Genomic DNA, 19,037 nt, shown 5'->3' with positions numbered 1-19,037 from the left:
TGTAATCTAGGTAGCTGTGGGAGTCGGTCGGTTTATAGTAAATGTCTGTGTTGAGTTGGTCGTCCGAGATAGAAATGGAGAGGTCTAGGAAGGGGAGGGAGGAGTCTGAGATGGTCCAGGTAAATTTGAGGTCGGGGTGGAAGGTGTTAGTAAAATGGATGAACTGTTCAACCTCCTTGTGGGAGCACGAGGTAGTGCCAATACAATGACCAGATATCCAAACCTAATCTAGTCCCATTTGCCAGCACTTGGCCCATATCCCTCTAAACCTTTCCTTTTCATATACCCATCCAGATGCTTTTTAAATGCTGCAATTGTATCAGCCTTCCTTATTTCCTCTGGGAGCTCATTCCTTACACGCACAACCTTCTGCATGAAAAGGTTGTTCCTTAGGTCCCTTTTATACCTTTCCACTCTCACCCTAAACCTATGCCCTCTAGTTCTGGACTCCCCTAGCCCAAGGAAAAGACCTTGTCTATTTACTCTATCCATGACCCTTTGTATTCTAAAATGACTTGCACTGTTTGTTATTTTCACTAAGTGTTGAAAAATGGATGAACTTTAAGTGAAATGAAAATGCACTCCCTCAGCATGCAGGCAACCTGATTGAACTTTATCGATGCTACTCACCACCAATGTAAACTATTTTTTTCCAGACTTGTGACTCAAGGACCTTGTCATGGGGGTAGTTGCCATGGTCAGTCATGAAGAGGATCATCACCACTGCAGCAACATACAGGAGAATGCGATTTCCTCCAGTCAATAAAAAGGTACAAGCTAGGATAGCTGAGGCATAAGGACATGGTAGGCCACGGTAAACAAATGGGATGCCTGACAAACAAATCATACGAAGAAATTAATATTATACTGGGAATCATAGACATCAATGGCTAGAATTCTATGCCAGACTGCTTGATCATTCAGATTAAATAATAGGAGCTTACAAATTCACCACTTTTATTTCACAATTTTAGGAAAAGCAAAAAGCACTTGTGGTAATTAAAAGGCATTTGCTTGATTATGAAACATGCACATTTAGGTGACAGTTGTAAAGATTCCTTCCTATTTATTTAATGATTACAAATATTTTGGCTCACTTTGTCACTGTATGCCCCAGTTATTTTTTTTAAATGTGCAAATGCAAGTTCTGGGTCAGCAAAAGAACTTGATCAATGCAGCAACAATAAGCTATTCATCTCTTGCTGTAAAATCAGTAAATTTCACAAAGAGCATGGCCTGTATTACTGTCTAGTCAGATTCTTCGAAGAATGTATTCTTCGAAAAATGTTATGCAACAATTTTCCCTCCTAAATGTGATATACTGCTGGGAACTCTGCATAGATAGATTAATATCTATTGGTTAATTAATGGCACAATACTACAGCTTACAGCATGTACAAATCTTCTAACAGTTTAGTAAACGCCGGTGAGTTTTAAGAGCAATAGTTCATTATTTATAGACCAAAGAAAGTGAGTTCTTACCACTAGAAAAGAAGCAGAGACGTGTAAACACAGCCATAACGTAGCAGATGACAATCACACCATCCAGAATGCCATGGGCCTGTAGCAGGAGTGAGGTTGCAATTCCAAATGTTGTAAAATCTGCAAAGTCATCCAGCTTAGCTCCTGAAATCAAATGAAATCTAGATTAATAAAATAACATTGCTATGAAGTATAGCAATTTGAAGATGGCAACTTCACCATGCAGACTGCCATTGTCAGACTTTGGTACATGTGATTCATTAAATCTATGAATCTGAACAAATTTTCTTACTGAACGGAAGTGCAGTGGCTACTCCAAAAAGCCCCTTTGAGATGGAGTTGATGGATCATCATAATATGTCTTCATTTATAAACATCATACAAAAGCCCAATTTCTTCTGTCCATTAAACCAAAGTAGCTCTTCTGTAGCTACGTGGAATATATACTTTACCCTTAACTGAGTTCCTGTTATTTTCTGTTCTGAATGTAGAATTGAACTTTAGAAATTTTGGTCAGGTTTCAGAATTGTGCTTTGTGGGTGATTGATCATCTCAACAGCTGGTAAAGTTTTTCCTATATCTGCATTGTGCAGAAATGGTAGCTGTGTTTGAAATCTATTATCTGAAAATGTACACATTATTTATATAAGACAGATTATTCTCAAAGCATTGTGTAGGCGCCATTATAATAGTTACATGTAGTGTGAAAGTGGCATATCTGGATCATCTCACAGTTATTTAAGGAAAATAAATATAAATCAGCATTTTGATTTTTGTAAAACCAAATTTTTGTATCAAAAGCCTTGAATCATATTCTTCCAAAAATCTTTAAGATAGCTTGCAACTAAAAATACAAAGTAAGTTCAGCAAACCATTAACAGTATACAATGTGCAAAAAATGCAGTGCACGAGAGGTGTAAGTGCAAAACCTGAACATACTGTTTTCTAAGCAACATCTCTACTTTATGGCCAGGTTTTGTTAGACTAACTCCAGGGATTCTGGAGAGAAAGACAGCAGAATTTACCTCCTACCTAATAGGACTTGGGTACTGTGGTGCAAAATTAGTTAATCACAGAACAATGGTAAGGGTTTCATCTGCCTCAAACAATTGATAAACATTGGTTTGTTTTACCTTGCAGGCCATTTCTTGTCATTCACAAAGATACATCTGAACAAATGTTCCTATTCAACAGCCAAAAATATTTAGTTCACACTTATTAAGGTTTTAAAATCAAAATGAAGTTCAACATCTTCAGACTGTAAACTCTGTCCTATTCTTTTGTGTCAAGTGCCAGTTAGTATCTTGTTCCCATCTCTTCATTTTCAGACAACTGACCTTCATTCTGCTATGAACACCTCATCCAGATGAATATCTTCTTTCTTTACCACTGCTGTTACCAACTCCTTTGCTTTTTGTTCATTAATTCTTTGGGACTTAATTCCTCCTGATCTCTAGCCAAACCCTGATCAGCCTTCATCTTTGTCAACAGCATAAAACTCATCACATTTCTATCTCTCCTGAAGAGGGAAAAGGGATACTTTGGGTGTTGGTCACTTTTCTGACTCCATTCAATCCAGTCGTCAGTGAGGAATGTCAAGGATGGCCTTCTCTCCAAGAATCCAATTTGAGGCCCTTAGGTGGCCAATTTACATGCAGATTTTATGTTCACAAGGGATCCAAGGTATAGGCTCAAAAGTGAAGTTTATGCCACATTTAGATTAAACACAGGCTCAAAGGGGTTAAGTGGTCTACTCCTGCTTCTACCTCTTATGATCATTCACTTGGCACCTCTGGATATAGATGCTTCAGCCTTAACTTCTGCAGCTTTGGGTGCCCTGATCAATATGGATGGGAGTCGAGTCGTCTCTTCTTTTCCACCATGATCAATGATTGGATGTGGCAGGACTGCTAATCTGATCTGTTGATTGCTAGACTCTTCGCTCTGTTTATTGCAAGCTGCTTCCCTGATTTGGCATGGACCTAATCCTGTGTTGTAGCTTCACCAGGTTGATACTTAGGTTTAACACTGAATTTCTGCACTTTTCATTGAACCAAGTTGATTCCTTTGCTTGCTGGTCATGCAAATGAGAATGAGCCATTGGTTGGCTGGATTGGAATTAAAGACAATTCTGCTGTCTGACAGATGTTCAATTTTGACACTGATCTTTTCTTTAATCAATTACATTCAGTGGAGTGGTAGTGCCACACAGAATGATGGATGGTATCCTCACTGTGAAGATGGGCCTTTGCCTGCACGAGGTGCAGTTGTCACTCCTACTAACACTGTCGTGGATAGATGTATCTTCAACAGTAGATTAATGAGGATGAAGTCAAATAAGTCATTATGTTTTCCTTCCTGTTAGTTTGCCAAGTGATGGTACAGAGCTACTCTTGGTGACTGGCGGTAAAAAAAATTACTGCCACAATACCATCTGTGCCCTTCCTACCCACCATGCTGTTTCCAAGTTGCTTTCAATATGGAAAAGAGCTGATCCATGTTGTTGTGGTTCTGTTTGCCGAGCAGGGAATTTGTGTTGCAGACGTTTCATCCCCTCCGGCATTTATAGTGGTTTGTCACTACCGCTTCTGGTTGTCAGTTCCAGCTGTCTACTGCAGTGGCCGGTATATTGGTCCAGGTCGATGCGTTTGTTGATAGAATCTGTGGATGAGTGCCATACAACTGAGGTGGTTGAGGGATGGTGTGAGTAGTCAGGAGGAGGTATCTTTCACATTTTTGTCCTGATGCCTTGGGATCTCATGGGATCTAGATTCAATGTTCAGGGCAATTATTTCTTGACTGTATATTACTGTGCAGCTACTTGTGGTGGATCTGTCCTGCCACTGATGAAGGACTCTCAAACATTGCTTATATTAGTGAAACTAGCTTTCAATTTCAGATTTATGAAATGAATTACATCAGCTGCTATAATGAGATTTTAACTTATGTCCCCAGAGAAGCAACTTGACCTCTGGACTGCTTGTCCAATAACATTACACATCTGTCTCCAGTGGAGACATTATTCTCAACGTTTTCCATGGATTTCATCTGATTTTTGTGGTTGCTTTGTTATCTCTTTATGATGTGAGATGAATTACAAAATCATCTGTCATTAGTGTTGAAATGTTCAAATGAGATGATGTTAAATTAATGTGAGCCCTTCTGTCATACAAGTCTGTTAATCACCACGAAACACAAGAGAGTGGTGATCAAGTGCAACGGCACTTCCAAGCACACTGAACACAATATTGAAAAGTCACAACCTATACTAGATTGGCATTTCCTTGATTTCATCAACCCGAAGATAGGACAAATAACCCTACTTTTTCTGAGCATTCCATTTCATTAGCTACTATAGGCTGCATAATGGCATCTTCTCAACACCCATCACCACCTTAGCAGGCCTACCACATCACCAGCTCTTTGAGACATCTCCCAACTGTTGTGAGCTCTCTTTTCCTGCAGCATAAAGAAAGGGTGATGCATGAGAAGAGTGCCCTTTCTCATTTACTTAACCATGATAGTGCTACAATCCTCAGCCCCGTTCCCTTCTCAATTTCACCTCATGTGGGAGGGTGGCTGACTTCTTAGTGATACAGTTGGTTACTTACTCTGACAATTTTAGGCAGGACTATGGACAAAGTCTGCTCAGCTCTCATACATGCTGTTGTAGGATTAGAGGCTGATCACCGAAGCCACACATTGCCAGACCTGATCAGTTCGAAGGGTCACCTGACTTGGATCATTAACTTTGTTTTTCTCTCTGCAAATGGTGCCAGACCTACCGATTTTTTCCAGCACTTTGTATTTTTGTTTGACTTCTGGCATCCACAATTCTTTGTTTTTGTTTATGTCTTATCTGACCATGGTTTTCTCTGCCACTGAACCCATGCCCTTCTCACCTGACTGCTGATCTCAATAAAAGAGCTGTGATGGAGGTTAGTTATTAAGTTTTGTTCGATTTCTTCAGTCAGAATCTGGGAAGAATATCTTTGTCTCTCAGTGATCTGCGGAAAGCCCATACTCACCTGTCTGTACCAATACTGGCCCTCTGTAACTTTCCTCTGCCATCTTTTTCAGTGAATAACAAGCTCAGTCTTGACTGGCACTGACTTTTTCACAGGGTTTCTGTTTCTATATTCTGCCTCAGACATCTCCAAGATGGATTAGGCACTATGATTTTAAAATTGATTGTGTCACTGAGGTGAATGTGACACAGGGTCGAGATCTGGAAATGTTTGGAGAATCAGATTTCTCACCCTAGTTGGAAGGGTCCACCCTTTCACATCCCACTTTTTCTGTACTTCATCAAATAGGGGTTCGGTTAGCTCAGTTAGGTGGAAAGCTGGTTCGTGATGTAGAGTTCCCGCATCATGAAGGACTTCCTTTTTCAACATCTCCCCTCACCTGAGGCATGGTGATTCTCAGGTTAAACCACCACCAGTTGTGTCTCTCTAACAAGAGAGCAGCCCATTGATCCAGTGGGACTATGGTTACTTTGTCTTTGTTACATCAGGGGCACCAGACCTAAAGCCGGCCTGTAGATAAAAGTGATGAAGTAAACTTGTTACAAACTGAACTGTTTTAATAGTGCCAGCAGAACACAAAGCTTTTGGTTTTTATTGTATGGATAGAAAAGAATTTAATAACATTTATTTTAGTTATTGTAGCTGCACAGAACCACTGCAGAATTCCACAGCTTCAGGTAAGCTTCTAAAATGTAAGGAATATTTTAACCAGTGCTTTGCATCAATGTTTTTATTCCGACCAAGATGGTGGATGAGTAGGACACTTCAGCCGGAACTTGTCTGCTCCGGCCGTTCTTTTTTTTCCGCCCCTTGATTTTTTTCCTCCTTCTTTCCTGGCCTCCAGTGACAACTCCTGGCCTAGTATGGCAGCCTCCCAGCATGGTACACAGGTAGTCTTTCAACATTGTGGTCTGGAGTAATCTCCCAGCCTTGATCCTCAAGGTGAAAGCTGACACAGTCTGGAGCCAAGGCCCTAAGTTGACTAGAGGCTAGGTGTCAGTAGGGTATGCATTGGAAGATCACTGTTCTTGATTTTTATTTCTGCAATGCTGGACATTTTATTTCTGTATTTTCTTAGATCTTGTAACTAAAAGCTGTACCTAGGAACCTTTCCACTTAAGAAGGCACTGTAAATGACAATGTATAAACTTTTCACTGTACTCATTGAGTATATATAACAATAAAGCTAATTAATTAATTCCTGTTTACTCTTGAACACATTTTAATTTTTATGTATGCATGTTGCAGTTGACACTACGATCGCAAATATCAAAATAGAAGCATATCTAAATTTGAGGAACTAAAGGGGTTTCAAACCAGGTCATACTGATGCCCAGGGTGACATTTATTTGAGGTTGTTTGAAAACATGGCAACTGTCTACATGAGCTTATGTCTACATGAGCTGTTTTGTTACAGACTTGACAACATGCCAATTCGGATGACTGGAGAGAAGCTAACACACCACAATTCAAACAAAAAAGACAAGTCAGAACAGGTAAATTGTACATTCCATTACAACTGACGTCAGGAAAGATGCCAGAAGGGATCATTAGGAATGCTCTGTATGACCACTGTAGTTCTGTCCCATTTGACCTCCTTTTTTTGTGATACCATGTATATAGACTATCAGCTCAAGTTAGTGACTTAAATGTTTTCGCCATCCATTGGCTGACTGAAGGACATTGTGCTGGTGCATTAGAGAACCACACAGCCTCTACTGCTCAGTGCAGCCTATAAATATGTGGCTACACGTTCATTGTACCTCCTGATTAGTCAATTGCAAAGCAGTAATGACTTCGTTTTTGATCGCCACCAGATTTTCTGAGAATTCAAATTGCCATTACAATCTCTGCTGTAGACATCCCTAGATGATCCACTAAGGCAGAACACAATGCCTCCGTTTTATGCTTTCTTAATAAGAACTCCACACATGCAGTTTATGGTGTGCAGGTTCATTAACAATTCCAATTAACTGCCATGGTCCAACAGAAACCTTCTTTTAAAAGCTGATCCATTCATTACAGAGTTGCTTGGTAGTCCTGATCTAAGAATAAAATGTTTAAAATCAGAAAATGCATTTAAATCGGGTAGATTGAATGCCAAAAGATGTGTCTTTCTGGTGAAACAGGCAGCAAAATGGCACAGAAAAATAAGTTAAATGTGACAAAGTAAGCAATAGATAATAGAATGAAAAAGAGAATGACAAAAGACAAATAAAATTGGATCATTGAAAGTAAGATTGGATGATGGCAGGACGACTAAGGCTACATTGTTTACAAAGGTGTTTCAAATTTCTTTTTGGTTCAGTATGCAATAGAGGGAAAGACAAGTTCTTTTCTCATTTAGGAAATACAGAATGCTGCAGAGTAAAGTTTTATGCTTTTCATATTAACTTTAAGGCAAATAAATTTTAGGAGATGGATATTTGGCATCCTCGAGGGAAACAATGGACGAAATTGCAGATCTTCCAAAACACTCAGAATACGGCCAAGGTACGTAGGGAGCAGAACAGCAATTTCTCAGATAAAAAGTAGAAGTTACCCAGGCACTACAGATAAGGGAGTTCACTACAACTGTTATGGCAGAGTTTGGAAGAACACATTATTTCCTTTTGCTAGTCCCACTCTTCCACTGGTCACAAGAGGTCTTAAATTTAACCTGGTTGGTGAAATGGCCAATTATACAGAGCTCAGAATGTCAGATTTAGTATTTAACAACAAGTCAGCCAGTTTCTTTGGTCAACAATAAATAACTGATCTATTACCAAAAACAATTTACACAATCAAAGATGAAAAACTTACTGAGCAATAGTTTGGATTATGTATATATGGTAAAAACAACGACTGCAGATGCTGGAAACCAGATTCTGGATTAGTGGTGCTGGAAGAGCACAGCAGTTCAGGCAGCATCCGAGGAGCAGTAAAATCGACGTTTCGGGCAAAAGCCCCTCATCAGGAATATGTAAATATATATACCTACAGTCTTTTAAAAAAATCATAACATATACAAGTATGAGTTGAAAAATACATATTCTGCAGTTTTATCATTACAGTACATTAGGCCCAAGTAGCAAATAAACCAATGAAAAAGTCATGGATTGTACTGATTCAGAAAGTAATCTATATATACAAGCTGCTGGCACTGGGAGTCTTCCTGCAGCAAATGTAGGTGGCCGAATTCCCCTTGCTTCATATGGCGTGTTACAGTCCAAGAAAATTCTCTTCTGGAACTTGGAATGTTAAAGATTACTTTTGGTAGGCTTTCATATCAAACACTACTGAGAGAGATTGCAAAGGAAAAAGAAAGGAGCAACAGGCTGTTGTCTCTGAGACAAATCTCAAATTCCCACTCAGTCTTATCGCACTGTCAAATTGGGCCTGTGACTCTTTTCTGGAGGTTTTCCAGACTCCATCTAAGCTCCCTGTACCCAGCATTTTTTCCTTAACAAAGTGTTCTTTGTATAACCATCAATATATATTTTAATGGATCCACACAATGTTTTAAAAGAATATATATATATATATATATATATATATAAATAAATGGACCACATCTCTTCACAACATAGCATGTAATGCAGCCCAAAGGCTCTACGCCAGTGCTTACGGTCCATGCAAGTCTCTTCCCACAGTAATTGCAGTTTACTCAGCAAGATATTCTTCTACTTTGTTTCTTTCTTGTGTACTTTAAATAAACTTATCATAGAATCATTGAATATCTATAGTGTGGAAACAGACCTTTCGGTCCAATAAATTCACACTGACCCTCTGAACAGTGACCCACCCAGACCCATTCCCCTACCCTATTACCCTAGATTTACCCCTGACTAATGCACCTAAGCTACACATCCCTGAACACTATGGGCAACTTAGCATGGCCAGTTCACCTAACCTGCACATTTTTGGATTGTGGGAGGAAACAGCAGCACCAGGAGGAAACACACGCAGACACAGGGAAAATGTGCAAACTTCACACAGACAGTCACCAGAGAGTGGAATCAAAACCAGATCCCTGGTGCTGAGAGGCAGCAGTGCTAACCACTGAGCCACCATGCTGCCCCATTATGTTGGTCACTTCCACCACTGCAAGTATTAACATCTAGGAGTAAAGAAGCTCATGATTTTGAACCATAAAATTCCTACACTGCAATTTGACCCATCGAGTCTGCTCCAACCCTCCGAAGTGCATCCCACCCAGAATCTATCCCCCCTAGCACCCTATTTCCCATGGCTAATCCACCTAACCTAAATTTATCAATGACTATTTTATATTTATGTCCCTGAATTTTGGACTACTTCATCAATGAAAACATCTCTGTCTATTCCACTGCACCCATTCATAATATTAAATTCTTCTGTAAGAACACCACTCAGACTTCTCTTTTCTGGAGTAATGAGTCTAAGCCTGTCCATTCTTTCCTAATTGTTATACCCTTCATAGGTTTGATGATGTTCTTCCAAATTCTTTCTGCACTTTATCCAGTTTTGCGATAGTCCTTTCCTCCCTAATACACAAAGTATATGCATCATAATCCATGTTAATGTCAAGTACAATCTATCTGCATTTGATTTTTGTTCCTTTAGGAATGAACATCCTTTAGATGTTTACTCCATTTTTAAAGCTATGCTAACATTTGCTGTTACTTCAAATAAATTGTGAATGGGTCCTCTTAGATCCTTTTGCGCCTTGAACACAAGTTCTATTTCATTTCTAATTCATTCCTCTTAATAAAATACACCACTTCACATTTATCGATATTGCAATGAATTTGTTATTTACACACTCATGCTGCAAGTTTGGTATCTTAATATTTAGTCTTAGATATGTAAAGCACAGAAACAGAGCCTTCAGTCCAACTTGGACGAGAAAGTGAGGACTGCAGATGCTGGAGATCTGAATTGAGTGTGGTGCTGGCAAAGCACAGCAGGTCAGGCAGCCTCTGAGGAGAAGGAGAATTGATGTTTTGGGCATAGGCCCTTCATCAGGAATCATCAGGATTATGCCCAAAAGTCGATTCTTCTGCTCCACGGATGTTGCCTGACCTACTATGCTTTTCTAGCACCATACTCTCAACTCTGATCTCCAGCATCTGCAGTCCTCACTTTCTCCTTGCATATTCATGTGCTCATCTAAAAATTCCTTAAATAAAGGATTGTATTTGTATCTGCCACACCACCACCCCTGATAGCATGTTCCAAACTATTACTACTCTTGGTGCTTTTAAATGCATGCACCCTAGTATTAGAAATTTCAAATCTGGGGAAAAAAATTCTTACTGTCAACCCTATCTAAGCATCTAAATTTTGGGAGACTTGATCAAGTCTCCCGTTAGCCTCCACTAATCCGGAGAAAACAACCAGAGATTTTCTAGCCTCTCCTCATAGCTCACACCCTGTAATTCAGGCAGCATCCTGGTAAACTCTTCTGCATCCTCTCCAAAGGTCCCACATCCTTCCTGTAATGTGGCAAGCAGAACTGAAAGCAGTACTCTAAGTGTGGCTTAACCAAAGTCTTATAAAATTGCAACAGGACATCCTGACCTTTGTACTCAATTCCCCGACCAATAAAGACAAGCATGCCATTTGCCTTCTTTACCACACTATCTAACTTGAGTGGCCACCTTCAAGGAGCTAAGGACTTGAACCTCAAGATACCCCTGTATATGAATGCTGTTCAGGATCCTGCTATTAACTATACACTTTTCCTTAACAGTTGATCTGCCAAAGTGCAGCACCTCACACATACCCACATTAAACTTCATCTGCCAGTTCTCCACCCATATCTGCAACTGATCTATATGCCATTGTATCCTTTGACAACTGTTTCCACTATCCACAACTCCAACGATCTTTGTATTGTCGTGCAAATTCACACATCTACACTTTCATCCAAGTCATTTATAAATATCACAAACAGCAGGGGTCCCAGAATGAATTGCTGCGGAACACCGCTAGACATTGACCTCCAGCCAGAAAAACACCCATCCACCATTACCTTCCACTCTAACTTCTATGGACAAACCAATTATGAATCCAAGTCACGGTGGATCCCATTCATCTTGATCTTTTGAATAAACCCACCATCAGGAACCTCATCAAAAGCCTTACTAAAATTCACGTAGACAACATCTAATGCTCTACCTCATCAATCACCTTTGTCACCTTCTTGGAAAATTCATTCAAGTTAGTAAGACATGACTAGCCCCAGACAAAGCCATGCTGACTATCCCTATTTAGGCCATGCTTTTCCAAATGCTCATCAACCCTTTCCCTCATAATTCTCTCTAATAGCTTCCCAACAACCAATGTAAGACTCACTAGTCTTTAGTTTCCCTGTTTCCCTCCTTGAGCAGAGGAACAACATTAGCTACTCGCCAGTCCTCTGGAACCTCTGCAGTGACTAACAAGGATACAAAGATCTTGGTCAAGGCTCCAGCAATCTCTTTTCTTGACTTTTTCAATAACCTGGGGTACATATCATAGAGTATTAGCGACTTATCCACCTTAATTCTCTTCAAGAGACTCAACACCACTTTTTTGTTGATCTCACAATGCCCTAGCATGTTAGCATACTCCACACAAATTTCACTATCCTCCATATCCTTCACTTGAGTGAATACTGATGCAAAGTACTCATTTAGGATCCTGCCCACATCCTCGGCCTCCAAGCACAAGGTCTGTCCTTTATCCTTGAGTGGTCCTATCTTCTTCCTTGCTATCATCTTATTTTTAATACTGGTATAGAATGCCTTGGGATTCTCTTTAACGCTACCTGCCAAGGTCCCTTCTTGCTCTTCTAATTCCCTCCTTGAGATCCTTCCTGCTTTCTTTATATTTAGATTAGATTAGATTAGATTACAGTGTGGAAACAGGCCCTTCGGCCCAACAAGTCCACACCGACCCGCCGTAATACTGGTATAGAATGCCTTGGGATTCTCTTTAACGCTACCTGCCAAGGTCATTTCATGGCCCCTTCTTGCTGTTCTAATTCCCTCTTTGAGATCCTTCCTGCTTTCTTTATATTCCTCACAGGCCCTGTCAGATTTTAGCTTTCTAAACCTTACGTATGAATCTGTTTTCCTTTTGACTAAATTCACAACCTCCCTTTTCTCCAAGGATCCCTCACCTTGCCATCCTTGTCCTTTCTCCTTACTGGAACATGCTGGCCCTAAACTCTTATCAGGTCTATAAACAATTCCCACATGTCAAATGTGGATTTGCCTGATAACAGCTCCTCCCAATTAACACTCACTGGCTCCTACTTAATACGCACGTAATTTGCCTTCCCCAAATTTAGTACCTTCCTGCAAGGTCCTGATGTATCCTTGTTCATAGCTATCTTAAAACTGGAGTTGTGATCACTGTTTCCAAAATGCTCTCCCACTGAAAAGTCAGTCACCTTGCCAGGCTCATTAGCCAAGACAATATGGTCCCTCCTCCAGTTGGATTATCCAGATACTGTTTCAAGAAACCCTCTCGGATGCACTTAAACTCTGTCTCACCTAAGCCTCTTGCTCTAAGGGACAGAATCTACAGTACCATTCATGATTCCTCAGATACAAAAGCAGTCTGTGTCCATGTGCAACCTGGAAAATGTCCAGGCTTGGGCTGAAAAGTGGCAAATAACAACATTTGCGCCAGAAAACGTGCTCAGCATTGATCAATAAGATTCAATGGCATTACTTTCACTGAAATCCCCCATTATCAACATCCTGGGGTTGCCATCAACCAGAAACTTAATTGGCTGAGCCGTACAAATAAATACTGCGATTTCAAGAGCAGGTCAGGGGCAAGGAAATACCTGCTTTCCCACTTCAAAGCCTGTCTGCCACCTTCAAAGCACACGTTAAGAATATGATGGAATAATCCATACTTGCCTAGGTCAATGCAGCTTCAACACTCAAGAAACTTGACACCATCCAAGAAAAAGAAACAAGTCTGTTGAGCACATATATTCACACTCTCCTCTAATATTGTTTAGTATCAGCAGTGCGTACAATTTACGAAGTTTGCTGCAGAAATTCACTAAGGTTCTTTAATACAACACCTTTGAAACCCATCATAACACCCTTTGAAGGATAAGTGCAGGGGATACATGGAAATACCATCACCTGCAAGTTGCCCTCCAAGCTACTCACCATCCTGACTTGGCAATATGTTCCTGATGCTCCAATGTCATTGGGAAAAAATCTTGGAATCTCTCCTCAACATCGTTGGGATCTACCTACAGCAAATGGACTGTAGCAGCTCACCACCACTTTCTCAAGAGTAATTAGAGATAGACTATCAATGCCTGCTCAGTCTGCGAAGCCCACATCACATGAATGAATTAAAATAAAGTATTCTCTGGCTCTATAAGAGCAATTCCAATTCCCAGTCTCCTGCCCTTCTCCTCGTAAACAATCTTTCTCCCTTCAAGTTATTATTCAGTGCTCTCCACCACATCCCCAGGAAATGCACTCCTAATTCAAACAATTATCCTCATTTGACCATTGCTCCTTTTGCTGATCACCTTAAATCAGAATCCACTGGTTTTCTATCCTTCCTCCAGCGGGTAACAGTTCCTCCATTTTCACTCCATCTGAACAGTGCACGAATTTAGACCTCTACCAATTCTCTTTGCTAAGAAGTACAGCTCTAGCTTCTTCAATGTATCCACATTACTGAAGTTCCTCATCCCTGGAATCATGCTTGTGAATCTTTGTTGCATATTCTATAATGCCTTTACACACTAAACAGTGGTGCCCAGAACAACATACGGAACAGAAATGCACCCATTCTAATTGACACTGAATTCAGAAAACTACTTCCCTTCTGCTGGTCCTCTTCTCCCAACTCTCTGTTGGCCAATGCTCAAAGGCAAGCCATGGGAAAAAGGTATGAGGATATTCAAAGTCAGTCCAAAGCACTGAAACATTAACACCACTGACTAGGAGGAGAAAGCTGCTGACCATTCAGCATGGCATCTCGGATCCATCAAGGCACAATTCATATTGAGGCTTAACAACTTGACTGTGAAGTGCAATGATAGAGGAATGTAAAGGGAGCCAATCCAGGCATGTGAATTCTATTTGCCCTTGAAATAATCTGCCAACCCTGTGGAAAACCCTGTAGATCAAACATTGGGTTTCTCAGGCATCTAGGAATCATTGAGCTTGACAAATGTCATCCTTGATTTTGTGGGACTGCTGTTGCCACCAACATAAAAACAAGTGCATGTTTCATTTCCTTCTGTAACTGGTGTCTGAAACAGTGATGCAATGAAATGTTTCGCATTAGTTTTGAGATATTTCAATTCTGTGAAGAAGGTCTAGCAGTTATTTTTGGATTTCCGTAGTGGTAGCTTGGAAGTAGCAGAATCAGTCACGACAGAGAGAGTCCAAAAGGAGGGTTTCATAAGGACATCATTGTAGCCAACTGTCTGGCTCATATTTTGCAAAACACAGAAACCTTGACGTGGATCCAGAAATCGTAATGCTCAAATGAAAATTCAAACTGAGCAAGTTATACAACTTTGTTGAAGTGGAGCAGTGCAATCTATTGAGGTAAACTGACCAGGCAGCTTTTATTTCTGCTGGTTACTGACCAAATATTAAAGCACTGGAATCCTGTTTGAATCCACTTTTAAGGTGGGAAACAATGTCACAATATACTAAGGAATTACATTGGCGCCTATTTTTGCCCATGAAGTTGTTGACTACTTTTGCTGGCACAGCAATGCTTGGAAACTGTTTATAGACAGGTTAAATCTGAAGCATATAACCTCAAAAATAATATATTGCCATGGCCAGAGGGCATGAAGAGAATCCCAAAGAAAACTATTTTCTTCTCTACATTAGTGTTTAAATTCTTTTTTGCTTTTAAAAATGGAAAATCTTGCTGGAATTATAAAAATAGACAAGGCTGATCCCACAATCATATTTTCAGAAGCTTCTGAACCCTCTGCATTGAACTGACATTCCATCAAAAGCTGACAAAGGACTTTGACATAAGTTGCTTACTTCTAGCCAGTTCTGGGCAAAGAAAAACATCAAGGCTCCTTATTCTAAGATGGGTGCTAATGCTGGGTGAGGTGGTAATATAGTGATAATGCACCATTAATCCAGTATCCCACGCTAACATTGAGAGGACATGGGTTCAAATCCCACTTAAGCAAATTGTGGAAGTAGAATTTGATAAAACCTGAAATTAAAGCTAAAAGCTACTCTAAAAGCAACCATGTAACCACTGTCAATTACTGCAAAAACTCATTGGATTCATTAATGTCCTTTAGGGAAGGACAGCTGTCATCCTTAACTAGTCTAGCCCATACGTGGCTCCAGACCCATAATAATGAGGTAAAAGGGCTTTTGCCCGAAACGTTGATTTTGCTGCTCCTCGGATGCTGCCTGAATTGCTGTGCTCTTCCAGCACCACTAACCCATAATAATGAGGCCAAGTTAATTGGATGAGTAATAAACAATGGCATAGCTAGCAACACCCACACCTCAGGAACAGCTTGCAATGGAAACTCTAGCGGGGGAGCGATTAACTTACCAACCTTTCAATTAGCCCACCAAGATGGGTCTTCAGCACCTGAAATGCCTGTCTTTGTCAAATGACTGAAATCTAAGCTTGCTGAAATACTTAATTGTATAATTTGGGAATTCCACGTTCTTTGCTGTTTGACCTCCAGACTGCAAGGAAGCCTTCTGTATGAGTAGCAGACTACCTCAGATCCCCAACTCTATCCAAGTTGCGGACTGGAGAGAAGCTGCAAAGAGGAAAGTGACTGGGCTCAATTCACTGAGGAAATATCATTTAACAAAGAATTTTCAGGTGAACTGATTTTTAGCAGCTCTGGATTTACAAAAACTTATCACTTATAATCCATCTGCTCTGTGGTCCTCCATGGTTTGCTACGTGCTTTATGAGTGTGACTGAAATAGTGAATACATTGAACATTCTGCTTTGTTAATAAATCCTATCGTTCATTTCATTGTCAGATTTATGATGTGTGTTCATATAAAAAATTGAATCCAAAAGCCAGGGTATGGGGAATAGCCTCAGTAAGGGACAGGAGTAAAGCAAAGAACATGTCACTATCTTGGGCTTAAGAGAGGAGAAACAATTAATTTAAATTCATTCCATTCTTCTTTCGTTTGTGAAATAAGATGGCCACTGACTGAGTTGGAACCGAGTTGATCCCCACTTACAAAATGGACTGAACTAGCTTTAAAATTAGAAGTGGGTAGGCTGTGGTCAGGCTTGCGATTTTTAAATTTTAACATCCCACCTGACATGAACCCATGTCTTTTGTAGTTTAAATGAGCCCCATTAAGACAAAACATATTTGAGTGTCAAACTTCATTTTTAAGTGTCATCAGTTTTTGTCTGCTTATTTCTTTGGCCTTGATATCTGTGCTGGAAGCATGGAAATTGAACTTTCATTGCATGTCTGACCAAGTTATGCAGTGAAAGCAGCTTCAAGGAATTTCCTAATTATTGCCACTAACTGAAAGAATTCATTGTGAAAGGAGTTATAAATTAAGAAATTAATTGGTAGGCTCAATTTTTTTTTGCTAGGTAGTAGGTGTCTGCAAATCATGTAACAGAAGTGATGATAACTGGTTGTGTTTTCAAGGGATGAGAAAATGCACTTGGTATGAGAATTTTCTATTGTGTTTAGACATTTTTCTTGAGTATTGAAATGCTATTTTGAGCACGACAGCAGAAAATGCAGATGTAGAAATATAAATCTGCATTTATATTTCCTTTTGCTCGATAGCTTGCTGGTAATTTAAGAAAAGGGAGAGGAGCACCATTTTCAAAATTGTAACTTAACAACTACTAAAAATACACACGTTATTAATGAGCAGAAATAATGCTCAACCCTTCAACTTGGTCTAAGGTAAGCTTTTTCTCCAATATTACTGCAACATAGGTCACTCCAGTATTTATGGAGATGATGTAACTGAAAGCTCTGCGAGCCTGTTAGAGTCTGAACTTACCAAGAACGGAACATGCATTAAGTTGTCTTGCAACAGCTCCATCAGCTAGGTCAAGCAGAAACCCAAAAAAGAGAAGCCAGCAAGCGCAATGGTGGTGCCTACGGAATAATTAAAGAAATTATTAAATAAAATACTGCTGTTAAAATATCATTTTTAATCGAAACATACATCTAAAGTTCAAGGAATCATTTTGAGGGTGTTGAAAACTTTTAAGTATATATTGTAATCTTTGCACTATTATTTTATTAGTACTCAGACTAAACAGTATTTTATACCCACCCTCAACCATGGCTATTACTCTACTCAATCTAGATTCAATTCACAAACTGTGACAAGTTAGTGAATGTCATTTGGGACAGTAGTCTGATTTTAAAATCCACTAATTTTTTTTCCACACCTGTAACATCAGTCCTTATTTGCTGCTATTTAGAGTGTCATAGTTAAACAGCACTTGAAGAGACCCTTCAGCCCAGGTCTGTGCTGACCCTCCTATGCTATTCCCACTTACCAGCACTTGACCAACACCCTTGAAATGTTATGACATTTCAAATGCTATTCCACATACTTTTTCTGAAAAAACAAATTTGAGAGGTTCCAATTTGCAATATCTTTTGAAACAGTGGATTCCTCCCAATACCGTTCAGATGAAAAAGGTTTTCCTCAAATCCTGGCTAAACCTCCTCCCCTTCACCTTAAAATTATGTCCCCTGTTATTGACCCTTTAACTAAGGGAAATAACTGCTTCCTATTCACACCCTCAATCTCATACACCTAAATCAGGACTCCCTCAGCCTTCTCTGCTTCAAAGAAAACAACCCGAGCTTATCCAGCCTCTCTTCATAGCTAAAATGTTCCATCTCAAGCAACATCCTGATGAATCTCCTCAGCACCCTCCAGTCCAGATGCATCCTTCTTAGAATGAGGCAACCATGTAGCTATTCCAAATGTGGAAGTAAATGCAGATTTTGTACACACATTTAGCCAATCTGGTCATTTCACTCAAATTACTTATTTGAGGAATGAAGGATGCTGTGGCTATGGAGAGAATGCAATGAAGGTTTACCAGAGTCATTTCTGGGATGGCAGAACTAACTTATGAAGTGAGACTGAAATTGGCTAGGACTATATCTACTGGAGTTTAGAAAAATGAGAGGGGAGGAATCGCCTAGAAACCTAAAAAAATTCTAACAGTATAGGGTAAACACAATTAGGATGTTTCCCATGACCGAGGAGTTAGAATCAGGTGTAACAGTTTAAGAATACAGAATAGGTGTTAGGGTTACAGTGTTGAGCCTGTGGAATTCTCTACCACATAAACAGCATCTCTTGACACATTAAAATAATCTAGGATGGGATTCTCATGTGTTAATAGAGATGAAAAGGAATCGAGAATTTTAAAAAATAATTTGAAAGTTATACAAATAAAATTCAATATCTCCCTGACAGGTTTTCAATTGTGACAAGGCTTACATCTCTTCTGAGGTTGGGGTCATATTGTAAACGTTATAGGATTCCTTTTCTCCACTCTGCTACTTTC

General features: G+C 39.8%; 1 protein-coding gene across 6 annotated transcripts in view; it reads right to left on the bottom strand.

The window, feature by feature from the left end:
- tmem269 (transmembrane protein 269) overlaps nucleotides 1–19,037 on the bottom strand; it is an 85,646-nt gene that overhangs the window by 2,564 nt on the left and 64,045 nt on the right. For 5 of the 6 annotated variants that reach the window (XM_043675515.1, XM_043675516.1, XM_043675518.1 and 2 more), the window contains exons 4-6: nucleotides 17,501–17,598; nucleotides 1,483–1,626; nucleotides 631–831 (exon numbers count right to left, since the gene is read on the bottom strand). In XM_043675515.1, coding sequence (XP_043531450.1) covers nucleotides 631–831; nucleotides 1,483–1,626; nucleotides 17,501–17,598 — 443 coding nt within the window. The remainder of the gene's footprint in view (nucleotides 1–630; nucleotides 832–1,482; nucleotides 1,627–17,500; nucleotides 17,599–19,037) is intronic. The other variant, XM_043675519.1, reaches the window with a different exon arrangement.

The sequence above is a fragment of the Chiloscyllium plagiosum genome, chromosome 34 (genome assembly GCF_004010195.1).
Source record: "Chiloscyllium plagiosum isolate BGI_BamShark_2017 chromosome 34, ASM401019v2, whole genome shotgun sequence".
Lineage (NCBI taxonomy): Eukaryota > Metazoa > Chordata > Chondrichthyes > Orectolobiformes > Hemiscylliidae > Chiloscyllium > Chiloscyllium plagiosum.
This window is presented reverse-complemented; position numbering and strand designations above follow the sequence as displayed.